This window comes from Oryctolagus cuniculus, chromosome 14, assembly GCF_964237555.1.
Source record: "Oryctolagus cuniculus chromosome 14, mOryCun1.1, whole genome shotgun sequence".
Classification (NCBI taxonomy): Eukaryota; Metazoa; Chordata; class Mammalia; order Lagomorpha; family Leporidae; genus Oryctolagus; species Oryctolagus cuniculus.
The window spans coordinates 39,746,386-39,764,408 of record NC_091445.1 but is presented as its reverse complement, the minus strand read 5'-3'; the positions used below and the strand labels follow the sequence as shown (position 1 = coordinate 39,764,408).

General features: G+C 43.4%; 1 protein-coding gene and 1 long non-coding RNA gene across 6 annotated transcripts in view; both read right to left on the bottom strand.

Moving 5' to 3' along the window:
* Positions 1-18,023, bottom strand: part of MARCHF6 (membrane associated ring-CH-type finger 6) — a 98,678-nt gene that overhangs the window by 39,841 nt on the left and 40,814 nt on the right. For all 5 annotated transcript variants that reach the window (XM_051853570.2, XM_070056585.1, XM_051853574.2 and 2 more), the window contains exons 8-11: positions 16,414-16,475; positions 15,529-15,561; positions 10,351-10,402; positions 1,624-1,682 (exon numbers count right to left, since the gene is read on the bottom strand). In XM_051853570.2, coding sequence (XP_051709530.1) covers positions 1,624-1,682; positions 10,351-10,402; positions 15,529-15,561; positions 16,414-16,475 — 206 coding nt within the window. The remainder of the gene's footprint in view (positions 1-1,623; positions 1,683-10,350; positions 10,403-15,528; positions 15,562-16,413; positions 16,476-18,023) is intronic.
* LOC138845167 (uncharacterized) lies at positions 13,008-15,518 on the bottom strand. The gene is made up of 2 exons (XR_011381970.1): positions 13,364-15,518; positions 13,008-13,324 (listed from the first exon to the last, which is right to left on the bottom strand). It is a non-coding gene; the product is annotated as an uncharacterized lncRNA (long non-coding RNA).

The following is an 18,023-nucleotide window of genomic DNA, read 5'->3' as shown; positions in this document are numbered from 1 at the left end:
TCTCTGCTATGGCCTGGGAGCAGTGGAAGATGGTCCAAGTCCAAGGGCCCCTGCACCCTTGTGGGAGACCAAGAAGAAGCTCTTGGTTCCTGGCTTCGGATCAGCTCATCTCTTTCTATAACTCTTTCAAATAAATAATATAAATCTTAAAAAAATAATAACAGTAGGTTAAACTAAACATTTACAAAACTAAGAACACTAGTCTGCCCTCTAATTTAACTCTATAGCAGCCCCATGCCCCTACCTGCAACTAATACCCAAGGCACCTCATTTCCTACCATCAGAAGTAGCAAGTTTTCCTTATTCCCAAATTGTTCCCATTGGTTAACAGAAATTAAGAGTTTGGGGAATGACAAAGACTGCCCATTTTCATCTCTTTTGGGTTCCTGAGTTTTAGAAAGCATAAGCGGCCGGCACCGCGGCTCAATAGGCTAATCCTCCACCTAGCAGCGCCGGCACACCGGGTTCTAGTCCCAGTCGGGGCGCCGGATTCTTTCCCAGTTGCCCCTCTTCCATCCAGGCCAGCTCTCTGCTGTGGCCCAGGAGTGCAGTGGAGGATGACCCAAGTGCTTGGGCCCTGCACCCCATGGGAGACCAGGAGAAGCACCTGGCTCCTGCCATCGGATCAGCGCGGTGCGCCGGCTGCAGCGCGCCAGCCATGGCAGCCATTGGAGGGTGAACCAACGGCAAAAGAAGACCTTTCTCTCTGTCTCTCTGTCTCTCTCTCTCACTATCCACTCTGCCTGTCAAAAAAAAAAAAAAAAGCATAAGCAACATTTTGCAAAGCTAAAGTTTATCACAGTGTTTTGCTATTTTCAAGTTTCTGCATTCAGATTTGGAATGCTTCAGAACGTGATCTCTCAGGTCTCATATGCACAAACTGAACAGAAGATGCAAGAGAGCTAGCTGTGCTTTAAAGGCTTCAATTCTGTCCCAGCTTCATTTCCAACTCCAGCTTTCCGCTAACACACACCCTGGGAAGCAACAGGTGATGACATTCAAGTAGCTGGATGCCTGACACTCACATGAGAGATGTGAAGGGACTGAGCTCCTGGCTTCCAACATCAGCCTGGTCCTGCCCCAGCTGCTGCAGCTGAGGAAGACAAGCAGACTGGAGACATCTCCTGTCTGCTTGTCTTCCTGTCTCTCTCTCAAGTATGTAAGTTAAAAAACCAAAATTTAAAATACTAAATCTTTCCAAGGGCCCAATAAAATAGAGTCTATCCATGTATTTACCTACCTCTAGAAAATGAGGATAAAATGTTCAAAGAAAAGCAAATTCTTTAGAAAACACTAAAGCCCATCATTACAAGATAGTCTATTCCCTTGGTGAAAGGAAAAGGAGGGAAAACACAGGAGCCCATGGAGTTCACTTTCCCAAAGTGTGCCTCTGGCCCACCCAGCAGGAAGGCAAGCACAATATTATGGGATTTCATGGCACACCTTCATTAGCTGGCAACATTATCTACCAACTCTTAACCCACAGTTAGTTTAAAAAGAACGAGATCATGTTGACTGATGATTCTTTTGCACAAGGCAGATTAAAAAATGAATATTAATACTTAGCAAATACTAAATCTGAGGATAATTAAGGAAGTAAGTTTGTAAAAGTATTATACTCACATGTTCTTCAAATCCCAAACCAACAAGGGAGAAATGACCAATGTGGTAAGGGCAAAATGCTACAAGGAGAAAAAAATGAAAACTTCAGTATGAGTATAATGAACACGCCTAGTACAACCCCTATTAAAAGGAACCAAGATTTCTTGGAGAATCCAGGATTCCAGAACTGGTAAAAAATGCAGCACTTGAGGGACTGCCACTTTGATGCCAAAGATGAAGCCACCACTGGTTCAAAGTCCCAGCTGCTCCACTTTCAACCCAACCTCCTGCTAATGCTCCTGGGAAGGCAAAGGGAGATGACCTAAGTACTTGGCCTCTGCCACTCCTGGGGAAACCACCATGGAATTCCTGGCTCCTGGCTTCAACCTGGCCCAGACATGGCCTTGTGACAATTTGGGAAGTAAACCAGCAGATGAGATTTCTGGGTCTCTCCCTCCCTCTCTGCTGCTCTGCTCTTCAAATATATAAACTGGAGCCCATTATACTTAATGAAATAAGCCAATCTCAGAAAGAAAAATATGTTTTTTATATGTGCCAGTTAATACTGAATACAAAAAAAGTATAAGAACAAAACTGACATCTTATGATTTGATTACTGTTTATAGCCCTGTGGAACAGTGGTCTTGTTACTTTTTACTTGTTGAACATTAAGGCTAATGTTGCGTTAAGCTTGTGATTATGAAGTAAACTGAAAGTATGTTATTGCAAAAATTAAAGGAAAAGAAGCCAGCGCCGTGGCTCACTAGGCTAATCCTCTGCCTGCGGCGCCAGCACACCAGGTTCTGTCCCAGTTGCTCCTCTTCCAGTCCAGCTCTCTGTTGTGGCCCGAGAAGGCAGTGGAGGATGGCCCAAGTGCTTGGGCCCTGCACCCCATGGGAGACCAGGAGGAAGCACCTGGCTCCTGGCTTCGGATCTGCGCAGTGCGCTGGCCGTAGCAGCCATTTGGAGGGTGAACCAATGGAAGGAAGACCTTTCTCTCTGTCACTCTCTCTCACTGTCTAACTCTGCTTGTCAAAAAAAAAAAAAAAAAAAAAAAAAAGGAAAAGAAAAGAAATAAAGGATGGAGTGGAGATGGAGTGAGGGAGAGAAGAAAGTATGGTTATCTTCTTAGAATTGTTTCTATGAAATCTGTTCTCTTTATACTAAAAAAATTTAAAAACTATCTTTTAAAAAATGTATTATCTAGGATAATCTCTATTAACCAGAAAATAACAAAGTTAACAATTGTCAATATAGTATCACAGTGCTGTGGCCAGTGTTGTGGCATAGCAGGTTAAGACAAGCTACCAGTGGCAACATGGGCATCCCATGTGAATGCCACTTTGAGTCCCAGATGTTCTGCTTCCAATTCAGCTGCCTAATGCACCTGGAAAAGCAGTGGAAGATGGCCCAAACACTTGGGTCCCTGTCACTTGACTTGGATGGATTTCAGGCTCCTGGCTTCAGCCTGGTTCCACCCCAGCTGTTGTAGCCATCTGGGGATTGAATCAGTGGATGGAAGATCTCTCTACCTGTCCCTCTCTCAGAGATAACTCTGCATTTCAAATAAATAAAAACCAATCTTTAAAAAATAGGTCAAAGAGACAATGATATGAGCATCAACAGGAGTAATGAACAAAACTGATAGAAACATGGAACACAAACAACCCATGAGCTTACAATGCCCACAAAAAGGAAAGCCCAAAATAAAACCACAAAATGAGAAGGCAGCAACATCAAAAAAATACTTTCTAATTCTGGAAGCAGTGTACACAAAAGGAAGTAGTTAGCATATCAAATGTCTTACTTTTAAAACCAGTAACTACATAGAGAAAGTTAGGTTATCTGTCCAGTTTCCCCTGAACAAACAACTTCAGGTTAACTAAACAGTCCTAGATCATTCTTTCAGAAATGAAAATCAAAAAGGTAAAAAGTGATCAAATTTGAAAACCATCATTTCGAAATTCCAAATCAATGACTCAGGTAAGGATCAAGAGCTAATAAAATCATGAAGTGAAAGATCAATGACACAGCAGGTTAAGCCACGGCCTGAAGCGCCAGCATTCCTATGGGCACGGGTTAGAGTACCAGCTGCTCCATTTTTGATCAGCCCCTTGCTAACACATCTGGGAAAACAGTGGAGGATAGCCCAATTCCCTGGGCCCCTGCACCTATGGGACAGACCTAGAAGAAGCTCTGGCTTCAGCCTGGCCCAGCCTGTCCTTGTGGCCATCTGGGGGAGTGAAGCAGTGGATGAAAGATCTGTCTTTCAAATAAATAAATAAATCTTTTTTTAAAAAACTGTATACAGGGGACAGCACTGCGGCATAGTATGCTTATCTGCTGCTTTGAACACTGGCATCCCACATCAGAGTGCCAGTTGCAGTCCCAGCTGCTCCACTTCTGATTAAGTTCCCTGGAACTGCATCTAAGAAAGTAGCAGATGACAGTCCCAGTACTTGGGCCCCTGCCACTCACATGGGAAACTATATGGATAAAGTTCCTGGCCCCAGCCTAGCCTAGCCTTTAACTGCTGCAATCATTTGGGGAGTGAACCAGCTGATGAAAGATGTCTCTGTTTCTCTTTCTCTCTCTGCCTTTCAAATAAGTGAATCTTAAAAAAAAAAAAAAAAACTGATGGAGGGGCTGGAATTGTGGTGTAGCAGGTAAAGTTGCTGCCTGCGATGCCAGCATACCATACAGTCACTGATTCATGTCCCAGCTGCTCCACTTCCAATCTAGCTCCTTGTTAATGTGCCAGAGGAAGACTGCTCTAGTGCTTGGGCTCCTGACACCTACCCACGTTGGAGACCTAGAAGAAGCTCCTGGCTCTTGGCTTCAGCCCTGGCCATTGTGGCCATTTGGAAAGTGAATCAGTGGGTGGAAGATCTGTGTGTCTCTCCCTTTCTCTAACTCTGCCTTTCAAATAAATAAACAGTACGGATTATTATTTATTATTTATTCTAGTATGATGATCCATACCATCATAGTAAAATATTAGATCCACAGATTGCATTCTGACAAAAAAAGGAAAAACAGAGCCGGCGCCGTGGCTCAATAGGCTAATCCTCCACCTAGCGGCGCCGGCACACCGGGTTCTAGTCCCGGTCAGGGCGCCGGATTCTGTCCCGGTTGCCCCTCTTCCAGGCCAGCTCTCTGCTATGGCCAGGGAGTGCAGTGGAGGATGGCCCAGGTGCTTGGGCCCTGCACCCCATGGGAGACCAGGAAAAGCACCTGGCTCCTGGCTCCTGCCAGGATCAGCGCGGTGCGCCGGCTGCAGCGGCGGCCATTGGAGGGTGAACCAGCGGCAAAGGAAGACCTTTCTCTCTCTGTCTCTCTCTCTCACTGTCCACTCTGCCTGTCAAAAAAAAAAAAAAAAAAAAAAAAAGGAAAAACGAATGTCAAGAACAGAAGCTCAGGTTGGTATCACTTGAATCCACAGATAAACATGGATAACTGGACATCATATACCTCCTCATGTCATATTAAGGCAAAGAGTGATCAGTGAAAGATTTGTGCCAAATGTACTGAACCTGAATCTGACCAGGTTCTTAAATCTGACTTCCAGTTTGTGAGAAATACAAGAGGCAAAGGATGAAGGCAGGGAAAACTGTGAAACCTCTGGGGCCAGCGCTGTGGCGCAGTGGGTAAACCCATCGCCTGCAGAGCTGGCATCCCATATGGATGCCAGTTCTAGTCCCGGCTGCTCCACTTCTAATCCAGCTCTCTGCTATGGCCTGGGAAAGCAGTAGAAGATGGCCCAACTTCTTGGGCCCCTGCACCCACGTGGGAGACCTTGAAGAAGCTCCTGGCTGCTGGCTTCGGATTGGCAGAACTCCGGCCATTGCGGCCAACTGGGGAGTGAACCATCGGATACAAGACCTCTCTCACTCTCTGTGCCTCTCTGCCTCTCCTCTCTCTGTGTAATTCTGACTTTCAAGTAAAATATTAAAAAAAAAAAAAAAAGAAAGAAAGAAAGAAAGAAAGAAAGAAAGAAAGAAAGAAAGAAAGAAAGAAAGAAAGAAAGAAAGAAAGAAAGAAAAGAAAACTGTGAAACCAGTGTAGAAAATGATGCACTGTGAAGGACAGTTTGCCTAATCTTGTCAATAAATCTGGCAAAATGGGATGGAGGGAACAAAGAGTGGGTATGAGAATAAAAAAAAACAAACTTCAAAACTAGGGGTCGGCACTGTGGTTCAGTGGGTTAACGCCCTGGCCTGATGTGCCAGTATCCCACATGGGCGCTGGTTCAAGAACTGGCTGCTCCACTTCTAATCCAGCTCTCTGATATGGCCTGGGAAAGCAGTAGAAGATGGCCCAACTCCTTGGGCCCCTGCACCCGCGTCGAAGACCCAGAAGAAGCTCCTGGCTCCTGGCTTCAGATCCCGCGCAGCTCTGGCCATTGCAGCCATCTAGGGAGTGAACCAGCAGATGGAAGATCTCTTTCTCTCTGCCTCTCCTCTCTCTGTTTAACTCTTTCAAATAAATAAATAAATCTCTTAAAAAAAAAAAAAAACTAAAAGTAACATGTAGACCTTACTTGGATTTTCAAACAAATCAACTGTAAAACTGTTTTTTAGGAAACAATCCAGGAATTAAGAATATGAATTAAGAGGCCACAGTTGTGGTGTAGCGGATTAAGCTACCACCTGCCATGCTGGCATCCCATATGGGTGCCAATTCAAGACTGAGCTGCTTCACTTCCAATCCAGCTCCCTCCTAATGCACTTGGAAAAGCAGTGGAGGATGGCCCAACTGCTTGTGGGAGACCCAGAGAAACTCTGGGCTCCTGCCTTGGCCTGGAACAGCCCCCCTATCCATTGCAGCCATGTGGGGAATGAACTAGCAGTAGATTTCTCTCTTCCTTTCCCCTCCTCTACCTCTTTTTTTTTTTTTTTAAGATTTATTTATTTGGAAGTCAGAGTTACACAGAGAGACAAGGAGAGCAGAGAGAGCGAGGTCTTCCATCCGCTGGTTCACTCCCCAACTGGCTGCAATGGCTGGAGCTGCGCCGATACAAAGCCAGGAGCTTCTTCCAGGTCTCCCACATGGGTGCAGGGGCCCAAGGACTTGGGCCATCTTCTACTGCTTTCCCAGGCCATAGCAGAGAGCTGGATCAGAAGTGGAGCAGCCGGGATATGAACCAGCACCCATATGGGATGTCAGCACTGCAGGTGGCGGCTTTACCCACTATGCCACAGCACTGGCCCTTTCTAACTCTTTCAAATAAACAAAAATATATATCTTTTAAAAAATAAAATATGAATTAATATATTTTAAAGAAATTTTGGCCAAGTTTGTAAAGTGTGATAATGTTAAAGTATCCTTAAAATTTTCCTCTGAAATAAGGATTTTTAAAAAATATTTATTTATTTTAAAGTCAGAGTTACACAGAAAGAGAAGAAGCAGAGAGAGGTCTTCCATCCGATGGTTCACTCCCCAATTGGCCGCAATGGCCGGAGCTGGGCCAATCCGAAGCCAGGAGCTAGGAGCCAGGACCTTCTTCCGGGTCTCCTACGTGGGTGCAGGGGCCCAAGAAGTTGGGCCATCTTCTACTGCTTTCCCAGGCCATAGCAGAGAGCGAGATCAAAAGTGGAATAGTTGGTCTTGAACCGGTGCCCATATGGGATGCCAGTGCTTCAGGACAGGGCATTAACCCACTGTACCACAGCACCAACCCCATGAAATAAGAATTTTTATGGGGCCAGCACTGTGGCATAGAAGGTTAAGGCTTTGCCTGCACTGTCTGCATCCCATGTGGGTACCAGTTCAAGTACCGGCTGCTCCACTTCCAATCCAGCCTCTAGCTAATGTGCCTAGGAAAGCAGCAGAAGATGGCACAAGTCCTTGGATTGCTGCATCCACATGGGAGACCCAGAAGTCCTGGTGCCTGATTTCATACAGGCCTAGATCCAGCTGCTGCGGCCATTTGGGGAATGAACCATTGAATGGAAGCTATCTCTTTCTCTCCTTCTCTCTCTGTATCTCTGCCTTTCAAATAAATAAATAAATCTTTAAGGGAAAAAAAAAAAAGAATTCTTACAGTATCTTTTCCTTAGATCTTTCTTGCTGTATTTTACTTTGTTCTTAGTAAGAAAACTGAGTAACCTTTTCTTTATGGTAAACATAATTAAACAATATAGTAAATTAACAGGAAGGCAAGGGACTCAATTATTAAGAAAAAAGTCACAGTGACTCCACTAGGGATCTAGTCTCTAATTTTTCCTTGGGTAGAAAATTTTCTGAACATATATTCCCAACAAATTCAATTTTTCTTTATAAAGCACATAAATTTATAAACTCTATATATTATTTTACTATTATGTACATCACAAAACACAAGACACTGTAGAGGGTACAAATGAACTACATCAAGGATTTTTGCTACTTTGTTCTCTACGACTATTCTCATGAAGAGGCCGCAAAAACTAGACTACTGAGAAAGGCTTTAAAAGGTTGTAGTTCTGCAAAGTCTGTGACCACAAGAGCCCAGAAATGTCAGTGGAAAACTGCCAGTAGAGCAAGCCATGCAGGAAAGAAAGAAGCAGGTGTAGCCGGCGCCGCGGCTCACTAGGCTAATCTCCACCTTGCGGCGCTGGCACACCAGGTTCTAGCCCGGTCGGGGCACCGGATTCTGTCCCAGTTGCCCCTCTTCCATCCAGGCCAGCTCTCTGCTGTGGCCAGGGAGTGCAGTGGAGGATGGCCCAAGTCCTTGGGCCCTGCACCCCATGGGAGACCAGGATAAGTACCTGGCTCCTGCCATCGGATCAGTGCGGTGCGCCAGCTGCAGCGCGCCAGCCACAGCGGCCATTGGAGGGTGAACCAACGGCAAAGGAAGACCTTTCACTCTGTCTCTCTCTCTCACTGTCCACTCTGCCTGTCAAAAAAAAAATAGATGAATAAAATAAAAAAAAAGAAGTAGGTGCTTAATCTCAATGACTAAAAGGAAAAGTTACATTCCTAAAAGATGAAAACTTCTTTAATTTCCAAAGATTCTAGCTACAAATGCTGTGTACAAGTTCACTAAGAAAAAAATTTCTCACAGAAAAACTGAGGAGCTTGGATTAGAAACAAATTTATTCAGCTGGGATCTGATTTACATAGATGAGTTCTTATTTGTGTAATACAAGTACTACAGGTGATTTGTTCCTCCAAATAGTAATTTAGCATCAAGTTTATCTGCAAGAACAAACACTAACTCCTACAGATCATTTATTTTCTCTCAAAGAATCTTGGATAGGATCACACAGTTTCACTTTCTATATATGAATTATTTTATGTATTAAAAAAATACGGGGGCCGGCACTGTGGAGTAGCGGGTAAAGCCACTGCCTGCAGTGCCAACATCCCATATGGGCACCGGTTCAAGATCTGGCTGCTCCACTTCCAATCCAGCTCTCTGCTGTGGCCTAGGAAAGCAGAAGATGGCCAAAGGCCTTGGGCCCCTGCACCCACGTGGGAGACCTGGAGAAAGCTCCTGGCTCCAGATCAGCGCAGCTCTGGCCACTGTGGCCAGTTGGGGAGTGAACCATCAGATGAAGACCTCTCTTCCCTCCCTCCCTCCCTCCCTCTCTCTCTCTTTCTCCCTCCCTCCCTCCCCCTCTCTCTCTCTGCCTCTCCTTCTGTATAATTCTGGCTTTCAGATAAAATAAACAAATCTTTAAAAAAAATTTAAAAAAGGAAAAAAACAAAGTCACAGGTGTTCACTCCAAATACAAGGGTAAATCACAGAGAATGAGCTTCTTGTTAAATACTCACCATCCTAAAATACTGAAAATCAAGAATGAATGGAATTTTTTTGAGATCCTTTGTTTCAACAAGAAACCTGCAAATTTCTTTCACTCTTTTAGAGTCAAAAATCAGTTTTTTTGTCATCTTCAATCCAAATATTCTATCTTTATAGATTACACGGCTTCCTGTTAAAGACAACTGCTTCTTGGACATAACATAGTTCCAACACAAATCAAAGAGCATGGAATCTGGTGGAGAAGCCTTGGGAATCTTTACTCCTCCTCCTTGGCAAAGCTAAGGCATAACTCACATGCTTCCCTCCTATATAGACACAAACCACAGCACACCTAACAATAACCGCCTCGTCAGACTCCGCCTCCTCTCCCCTGAGAGAAGCAGGATTGACTACTACAGCCTTGTTTTATTTGACTCAGTTTTCCTTTTCTCTCCCAAAGCAGAAAAACCTCTGACAACTGTGCCCTTTAGCTCAGCTCTAATTATTATCCTGTCTCTAATTACTAACAACAAGAGGCACTCGTGCTGTCACAGAATCCTCACAGCTGCAGTTGAACCAGTGTTTGGAAGCATATGCTAGCTTCCAAAGGAGTTTATAATGGGGAAGAAGTACTGTCTTCCCTTACGCCTACATCCATCTCTGGTAATGGTCCCCAAATCAAGGTCTCTGTGACAGATGAAAACAAGATCGTCTGTCATGGGAGAGAGCCTGCAAACAACAGCACAAAATTAATTTCCAGAGCTGGGGCACTACACATTCTCAAATTAATCTAAAACTAGATTCTGCAGCAGGAGACAGGAAATGCAAAACTGGGTAACCGCAGTCTATGCTATTCAGGAAAATACACACATACTGGGGCCTTCCTATACAGGATTCCTTTTCTAACTATATATATACCTTAATATTCCTATGCTAAAAAAAAACAAACACCTGTAACAAGGCTTCTATAAAATGAAACTCCAACCATAATAGCATTATAAAAAAAGCATAACACAACTTACCAAAAACAAGAATGAACAGTGTATTTAAAGACACCACCCAGAAGACATGTTCCTAAAGGAAAAGAGCATTATTAAAACATAGTCAAGTCACATTTGGCAAATTTTCAGTTGGACTACTCCACTTATTTAGCTACAGCTAAATAATGAAAATAGCTAAGACTGAAATTTTTCCTTCCACAATTTCGAAATATCAACCTAGAAATTGTATGTAACTTTTCATTGAATAACCCATAAAACTAAGACTTAATTAACTTAAAAGTACATAATGTTACACAAAGGAAAACAACTCAATTTATAGTATTCCTTTAGCAATTAATGATCTATTACCAGCACAAGAAACTAATCTGATAAGACACAGAATCTTCCTAGGTAGATCTATCAAAAGGTGAAGAAAAACGTTTCATAATCTTTTATCAAGAGACAATTGATATTCCAAAATACACGAAAGAAAGAAAGAAAGAGAGAGCCGGCGCCGTGGCTCAATAGGCTAATCCTCCACCTTGCGGCGCCGGCACACGGGGTTCTAGTCCCGGTTGGGGCGCTGGATTCTGTCCCGGTTGCCCCTCTTCCAGGCCAGCTCTCTGCTATGGCCAGGGAGTGCAGTGGAGGATGGCCCAGGTGCTTGGGCCCTGCACCCCATGGGAGACCAGGAAAAGCACCTGGCTCCTGGCTCCTGCCATCGGATCAGCGCGGTGCACCGGCTGCAGCGGCAGCCATTGGAGGGTGAACCAACGGCAAAGGAAGACCTTTCTCTCTGTCTCTCTCTCTCCCTGTCCACTCTGCCTGTCAAAAATTAAAAAAAAAAAAAAAAAAAAAAAAAGAGGGAGGGAGAGTCGGAGAGTCATTTTAACAAAAAGTTCTGCATCAGTGTACTTTTGTGGCTCAATTTTGGGACATATGATAAATTCATTCAGTTTCATCCAGCTTATCCATTAATTTTTTAAAACATTTATTTATTTATTTATTTGAGAGAATTACACAGAGAGAGAAAAAGAGGCGGGGGGGGGGGGTCTTCCATCCTCTGGTTCACTCCCCAACTGGCCGCAATGGCCAGAGCTGTGCCGATCCGAAGCCAGGAGCCAGGAGCTTCTCCCAGGTATCCCACGTGGGTGCAAGGGCCCAAGGCCTTGGGCCATCCTCTACTGCTTTCACAGGCCATAGCAGAGAGCTGGGTCGGAAGTGGAGCAGCCGTGACTGGGACCATTGCCCATATGGGATGCTGGCACCACAGGCAGCGGATTTACCTGCTACACCATAGCACCAGCCCTATCCACTAAGTTTTTTAAAGATAGCTTTCTGGGAGGAGGAAGGAGTGCTGGAACATGGACAGAATAGAGGGTAGGGTGAGAAGTATCATTATGATTCTAAATCTGTATATATGAAATACATGAAACTTGTGTAACAAATAAAATTTAAAAATAAGCTATTATTAACTACGTCAAGTAGCATATAAAAAGTTCCTTTTAAATCAAATGACACTGAAAAATTCCAAATGGAGAAAAACTTCAAAACTACATTAATTCTGAAAACCATGAGTTACACACTGTTTGTTTCAGTGTCCAATCTGCTTCCATGACTTCTCTAGGGTCACAACTGCTTGGTTGCCTCCCCTTCTGAAAACTCTAGCTTGATCTTCACTGTCCCCAGCTCTCCCTCCGTATTCTGGCTTTCTTCTGTCTTTGAAACTCATTCTCAGGGATAGGCATTTGGTACCCATATCCCATATCAGAGTATCCGGGTTGGAGTCTCAGCTCCACTTCTGATAGAGCGCTGCCTGCAAATGTGTACTCTGTGACATAGCAGGTAATGGCTCAAGTACTTGGGTCCCTGCCACCCATGAGAGAGAATCAGACTGAGTTCCAGGTTTCTAGCTTCAGCTTGGCCCAGCCCCACCAGCTCTTTACAGGCATCTGGGAAAAGGACCAGCAAATAGAAGATACCTGTCTCTTTCTCTCTGCCTTTCAAATAAATAAATTACTCAAGAACAGACCCATTCTCATCTGGCCACCTGGTCTACTTTGAGTTACACAGTCTCACTACCCAAAAGACTGTTATCCATCTATTTCTTTTTTTTTTTTTTTTTTTTTTGACAGGCAAAGTTAGACAGTGAGAGAGAGAGAGAGACAGAGAAAGGTCTTCCTTTTGCCATTGGTTCACCCTCCAATGGCCGCCGCAGCTGGCGCACCGCGCTGATCCAATGGCAGGAGCCAGGTGCTTCTCCTGGTCTCCCATGGGGTGCAGGGCCCAAGCACTTGGGCCATCCTCCACTGCACTCCCTGGCCAAAGCAGAGAGCTGGCCTGGAAGAGGGGCAACCGGGACAGAATCCGGTGCCCCGACCGGGACTAGAACCCGGTGTGCCGGCGCCGCAAGGCGGAGGATTAGCCTAGTGAGCCACGGCGCCGGCCTCCATCTATTTCTTTAGCTACATCACACACATTACAGCCATACTCAAGGATTACATTCTCTAGACTGTGCAAGCCATTCACTTGGGCCTACCACCTTCTCCAACCATCAAGCTAAGACCCTTCAGAGTGAGGTTAACATGGTCAGGTTTTCTTTTTAGGAAGATTTCTGTGTTCAAGTCCCCCAATCTTCCACAAATCCAACAAGCAATAAGGTAATAGTTTGCCTTTAAAAACCAGAGACAAACTGCCACTTTCCAACTCACTACTCTGGCTCAATTTTTTCAGCTTTTCTACCTTAAGGGTTCCCAAACTCAGCCTTACTCCCAACAGCTTTCATGCCTCCAGTACTTTCTCCTCTCCACAAAAACAAACCTTTCCAAGCCCTCGTGCCCAATGCCCTCTTTTTGTCACTGCATCTCTAACACACACCTCTGAAGTTCCTTGTCCACATGTTTGTTTCTGTCTACTAAACAACAAAGTGTCTTCGAGAAAAGGGACCCCACTGGTAACTACAACAGCTGGCACATGGTACATATCAAGCATTTTTCACTGAAGCAATACAGTCACCCTGCAGTTTTGTCAATAATTAGAATGGGTTTGAGTCAACCCCACTACTTCCTCAATGACTTCTGTCATTCATTTATGAGAAAGCAATGAGGTAAATATGAATGAGTTTGTGGCCAAAAAAATTCCTTTCATACTGTGAACAAACTTTGAATAGAAGTTCATTAAAATCATATTTTACTAAATTGTAAATTACAACAGGAATGTTCCCTCAAATTCTCACACTGCTACCTTCAACATCTTCTTCAGAGAAGGTCAAAACACCAGGGACAGCCAAGGAGATGGAAGGACATTATCTGGGTCTTTGATGATATTGTTGGGCCTCCAGACCTAACAATTCTAGGGGCATACTTTCTCTCGTCTTCCTGTTATGTTACTGCTCCAGTTGGCACAGTGTTTTGCGACCTGCATACAAAGTAACCTTGACAGCTAAGCTGTTTAAAAAGGAGTAGGTACTTGGCCCAGTACTTAAGATGTTCATGTCTCATACTTGAGTATCTGGGTTCAAGTCCCAGCTCTACTCCCAATTCTAATTTCCTGATAATGTATACCCTAAGAGACAGCAATGATGGCTCAAGCAGTTAGGTCCCTGCCACACATGTGGGAGATATGGACTGAGTTCCTGGCTCCCTGTTTCAGTTGGGCCCAGCACCTGAACCAGTGGACAGGAACTCTATCTGCATCTCAAATAAATAATTAAAAAAATAAAAATTGAAAAAAAATTGGGGGGCCAGCACTGTGGCATAGCAAGTAAAGGCACTGCCTGCAGTGCCAGCATCCCATAGGGTGCCAGTTCGAGTCCCAGCTCTTCTTCTTTCAATCCAGCTCTCTGCTTATGGTCTAGGAGAGCAGCAGCAGATGGTCCAAATACTTAGGCCCTGCACCCACATGGGAGATCTGGAGGAAGCTTCCCTGTCTCCAGGTTTTGGACTGGCTCTGCTCTGGCCCTTGTGGCCATTTGGGGAGTGAACCAGCAGATGGCCTTCTTTGTCTCTTCCTCTCTGTCTGGAACTCTGCCTCTCATGTAAGTGGCTGAGAGGGTTAAAGCCTCATCCTTCAGCACAGGTATCCCATGTGAATGCCAGTAGAAGTCCTAGCTGCTCACTTCCAATCTAGCTGCCTGCTAAAATGTGCATGGTAAAACAGCGGAGGATAGCACAACTTCTTGGGCCCCTGCACCCACATAGGAGACCTACATGAAGCTCCTGGCTTTGGTCTGGCCTAGCCCTGGCTGTTGGGACCATCTGGGAAATAAACCATAGGACAGAAGATATATCTGTCTCTATCTGCCTCTCTCTCTAACGCTCTTTCAAATGAATAATAAATCTTTAAAAAAAAGAATCCCAAATACCAGCTAATTTTATGTGGCATGATCTGAGAGCATTTCTTTTAAAGAGTAAGTTGTTTGGAGGACTGCTCCTCATGTTAGGGTCATGATCTTTACTAATCAAGAGTTCTGCAGTAAGGATGGGTAGGACTCAGCCAACAGTAGAAACCCAAGACCGGCCTAGGGTTCTCACTGAATGCACGTAACTGCTTTGTGTTTACCAATCCAGGTATCAACAGTGTAAGACTAAACTAAAAAGGAGACTAAGTTCTTCTAATTACCATTAACACTGGACTACATTTTCTTTTCTAGAAGATATTTAATAATAATAATATCCTCTTCAAATAGTATTACCTTTATACTTTTGTACTGACACTACATTCTGAAAAAGAAACTTTCTTCAAACATTAAGTAATCAAAAGTCAAAAGGCATTTTGAGCTTTAATATAAAAAGCACATACTGTAAATCTGAAGTTATTGAATATTAAGACAAATTAACTTACAATTTTGTTATTAAGCAAATTATCTCTCTCCCTCTCCCTGTCACTCTGTGAAACAAATATTTATTTAAATGGGGGCGTGGGGGGCAGCATTGTGGCACAGTATTGTTAAGCCACTGCTTGCAACACTTGACACCAATGTCCCATACTGGAATGTTAGATAGAGTCCTGTATGTTCTACTTTCGATCCAGCTTCCTGCTAATGTGGCCTGGGAAGGCAATGAAAGACGACCCATGTATTTGGGACCCTGCCACCCATGTTGGAGACTTAAGACGGAGGTTCTGGATCCTAGCTTCAGCCTGGACCAGACCTGGCCATCTAGGGAATCTACCTGTCAAATAAATAAATCTTTAAAAACAAAAACCATTAGTTTTACTTACCAGAAAAACTAGTGACCCATCAAGTCCTAGCATCTAAAATAAACAAATAGGCATTAATTCATGATACAACAGTATTTTCTATTCTAATTTATGAAAAAGGCTCATTTTTCTTTGCAAATGTTTAAACAAAGTCTTTACCTACTACTTTCCAATACTGTCTATCATTTTCAGAGAGTAAAATTTCTCCTCTCATAAAAAAAAGGGGGGGGGAAGGCAGGCATTACCCTAGCAGTTAAGATGCTAGCATCCCACATCAGCATCCCACCTAGTTTCAATACCCAGTTCTGGCTACTGGCTCCAGCTTCCTCAAAATGAGTATCCTGGGAGGCAGCAGTGACTGCTCCAGTAATTGGGTTCTTAATATCCACATGGGAGACAAGTTCCCAGCCCCTGACTTCAGCCCAGCCCTAGTCATTCTGGGCATTTGGGATATCAACAAGCAAATGGGAGATCTCTCTGACTCTCAAATAAATAAAAATTCCTTTAGAAAAATGTTTATAAGAATGTTCTATTTTAGGTCTTCTTTTATTCCAAATCTATAAACTCTAAAGGATTTCATCTTGGGTTGAATTTTACATTACATAGAGCCAGTAAAGACTTCATGATAGAACTAAAGTCTAAAAATACTTAAACTGCTACTGTTTTTTTTTCAAAAGCCCACAATTCAAGTGGAAATATTCCCTACATGGAGCAAAGTTTGTATTAAAAGCCAGAAGACAGAAATAAAATCATCAATGTCACAGTATTTTTACTCGAAACAGTAGAACACTTAATTTTCTCTAGAAATTAAAATTCTGGTTAGCTGTTTCCATCAAATTTAACTATGAAATAAGGGTATACATCTAAACACAAAGAACTTTAAAACACAGGCCACTTGACACTCACTCTTTCCCATGTAAGTTCTTCTGCAGCTCGGTCCCATTCTAAAGCATTCCAGTTCATGTCATCTGGAAATACAATTGTAGTTCAAAATTAACTGATGGAACATGAACTATAAATAATAAAATGCATTCTTTGTAATTAAGTATTCTTAAGCTGTTGTCAAGAAGCTAAACCATATTTATAAATTTTCCATACTAGATATTGTAGGCAACAAATAAAAATACATCTAAATATATGTACAAAATAACACATATTAAAAAAGGTGATCCTACATTATTTTAAATCTAAAAAGGCAATAAGTAGGGTTATATGAAAGAGAAGAATTCAACAGTTCTGAGTAAAGAATGAATCTGGTGGCTTTGAGAAAAGTAAGGAAGCCAGGGAACAAGAACTCTGAGTGATGAAGAGTAAAGTGGAAGACAAAGCATGAAGAGCTGACAGTGATCAGATCTTACAAGGAATGTGGAGCCTGGGTTTACTTTATTCTTATAAAGCACAATGAAAACACCACTGAAAGAAAACCATTAGGACTCAGCAGTAACAGTGGTAGTAGGAGACTAGTTAAGTAGCTACCATATTGGACCAAGAGAAAGATGATGGCCATGCACCCAATAAAAGCAGGTTGTATTCTCAGAGGCTGACTCTTCCTACAAAGGCTCCTTGCTCCCATTATAGAACTATCTCCCCCTCATCCTTCAAGTATTTGCTCAAATATCATTTACTCTGAGCTACCTGGGAAACCTCATCAGGCGTCTCCCCAACAGCATCCACAATGCAACTTGCAAAATACTTATCAAAATGTGTATTTCCTATTTCTTCACTAAACCACAGGCTCCATGAAGGCAGAGATCTGGTGTTTCGTTCAGAAACACCACACAAAGACATTCAAATACCAACAGTGTGAGTGAACCTAGAGACAGGCCAGCACTGTGATAGAAGAAGGGAAGCAGAGGTAATGAACTACTCATGGCTGACTGCATACTCACTCTTGGATCACACTTCAGAGTTTACACTGCCAAAAGTGAAACCCTGGATGTGAGCACCTTGCCTTCAAAACTTCCTTTTGTACTTTAAAAGTTGCACTAACTCAACAGATACGGACAGAGAGAAGCAAACAAATAATGGAAATCTGAATAAAATTATTTTTTTAAAAACGTAAGCTTCATTCCAAAAAAATCATTTCCTCCAATTAAAGATGACCTGAATATGGGGTCCACAATGTGGTATAGCAGGCTAAGCCCCTGCCTCTGACACCAGCCCCCGAGATGGGCACCAATTCGAGTCCCGGCTTCTGCAACTTCTGATGCAGCTTCCTGTTAAAGAACTGGGAAAAGCAGTGGAAGATGGCCCAACTGTGTGGGCCCCTGCACCTGTGAGGGAGACCTGAAAGCTCTTGGCTCTTGGCTTCTGTATGGCCCATCCCCAGCCGCTGCAGCCATCTGGTGAGTGAGCCAGCAGCTAGAAGCTCTCTCTCTCTCCCCTTCCTTCTCTTTCTCTGTAACTCTGCCTTTCAAACAAATAAATTAAATCTTTTCTTTAAAAAAAAAAAAAAGTCCTCATGGGGCCAGATCTGTGGCACAGCAGGTTAAAGCCCCGGCCTACAGAGCAACCAT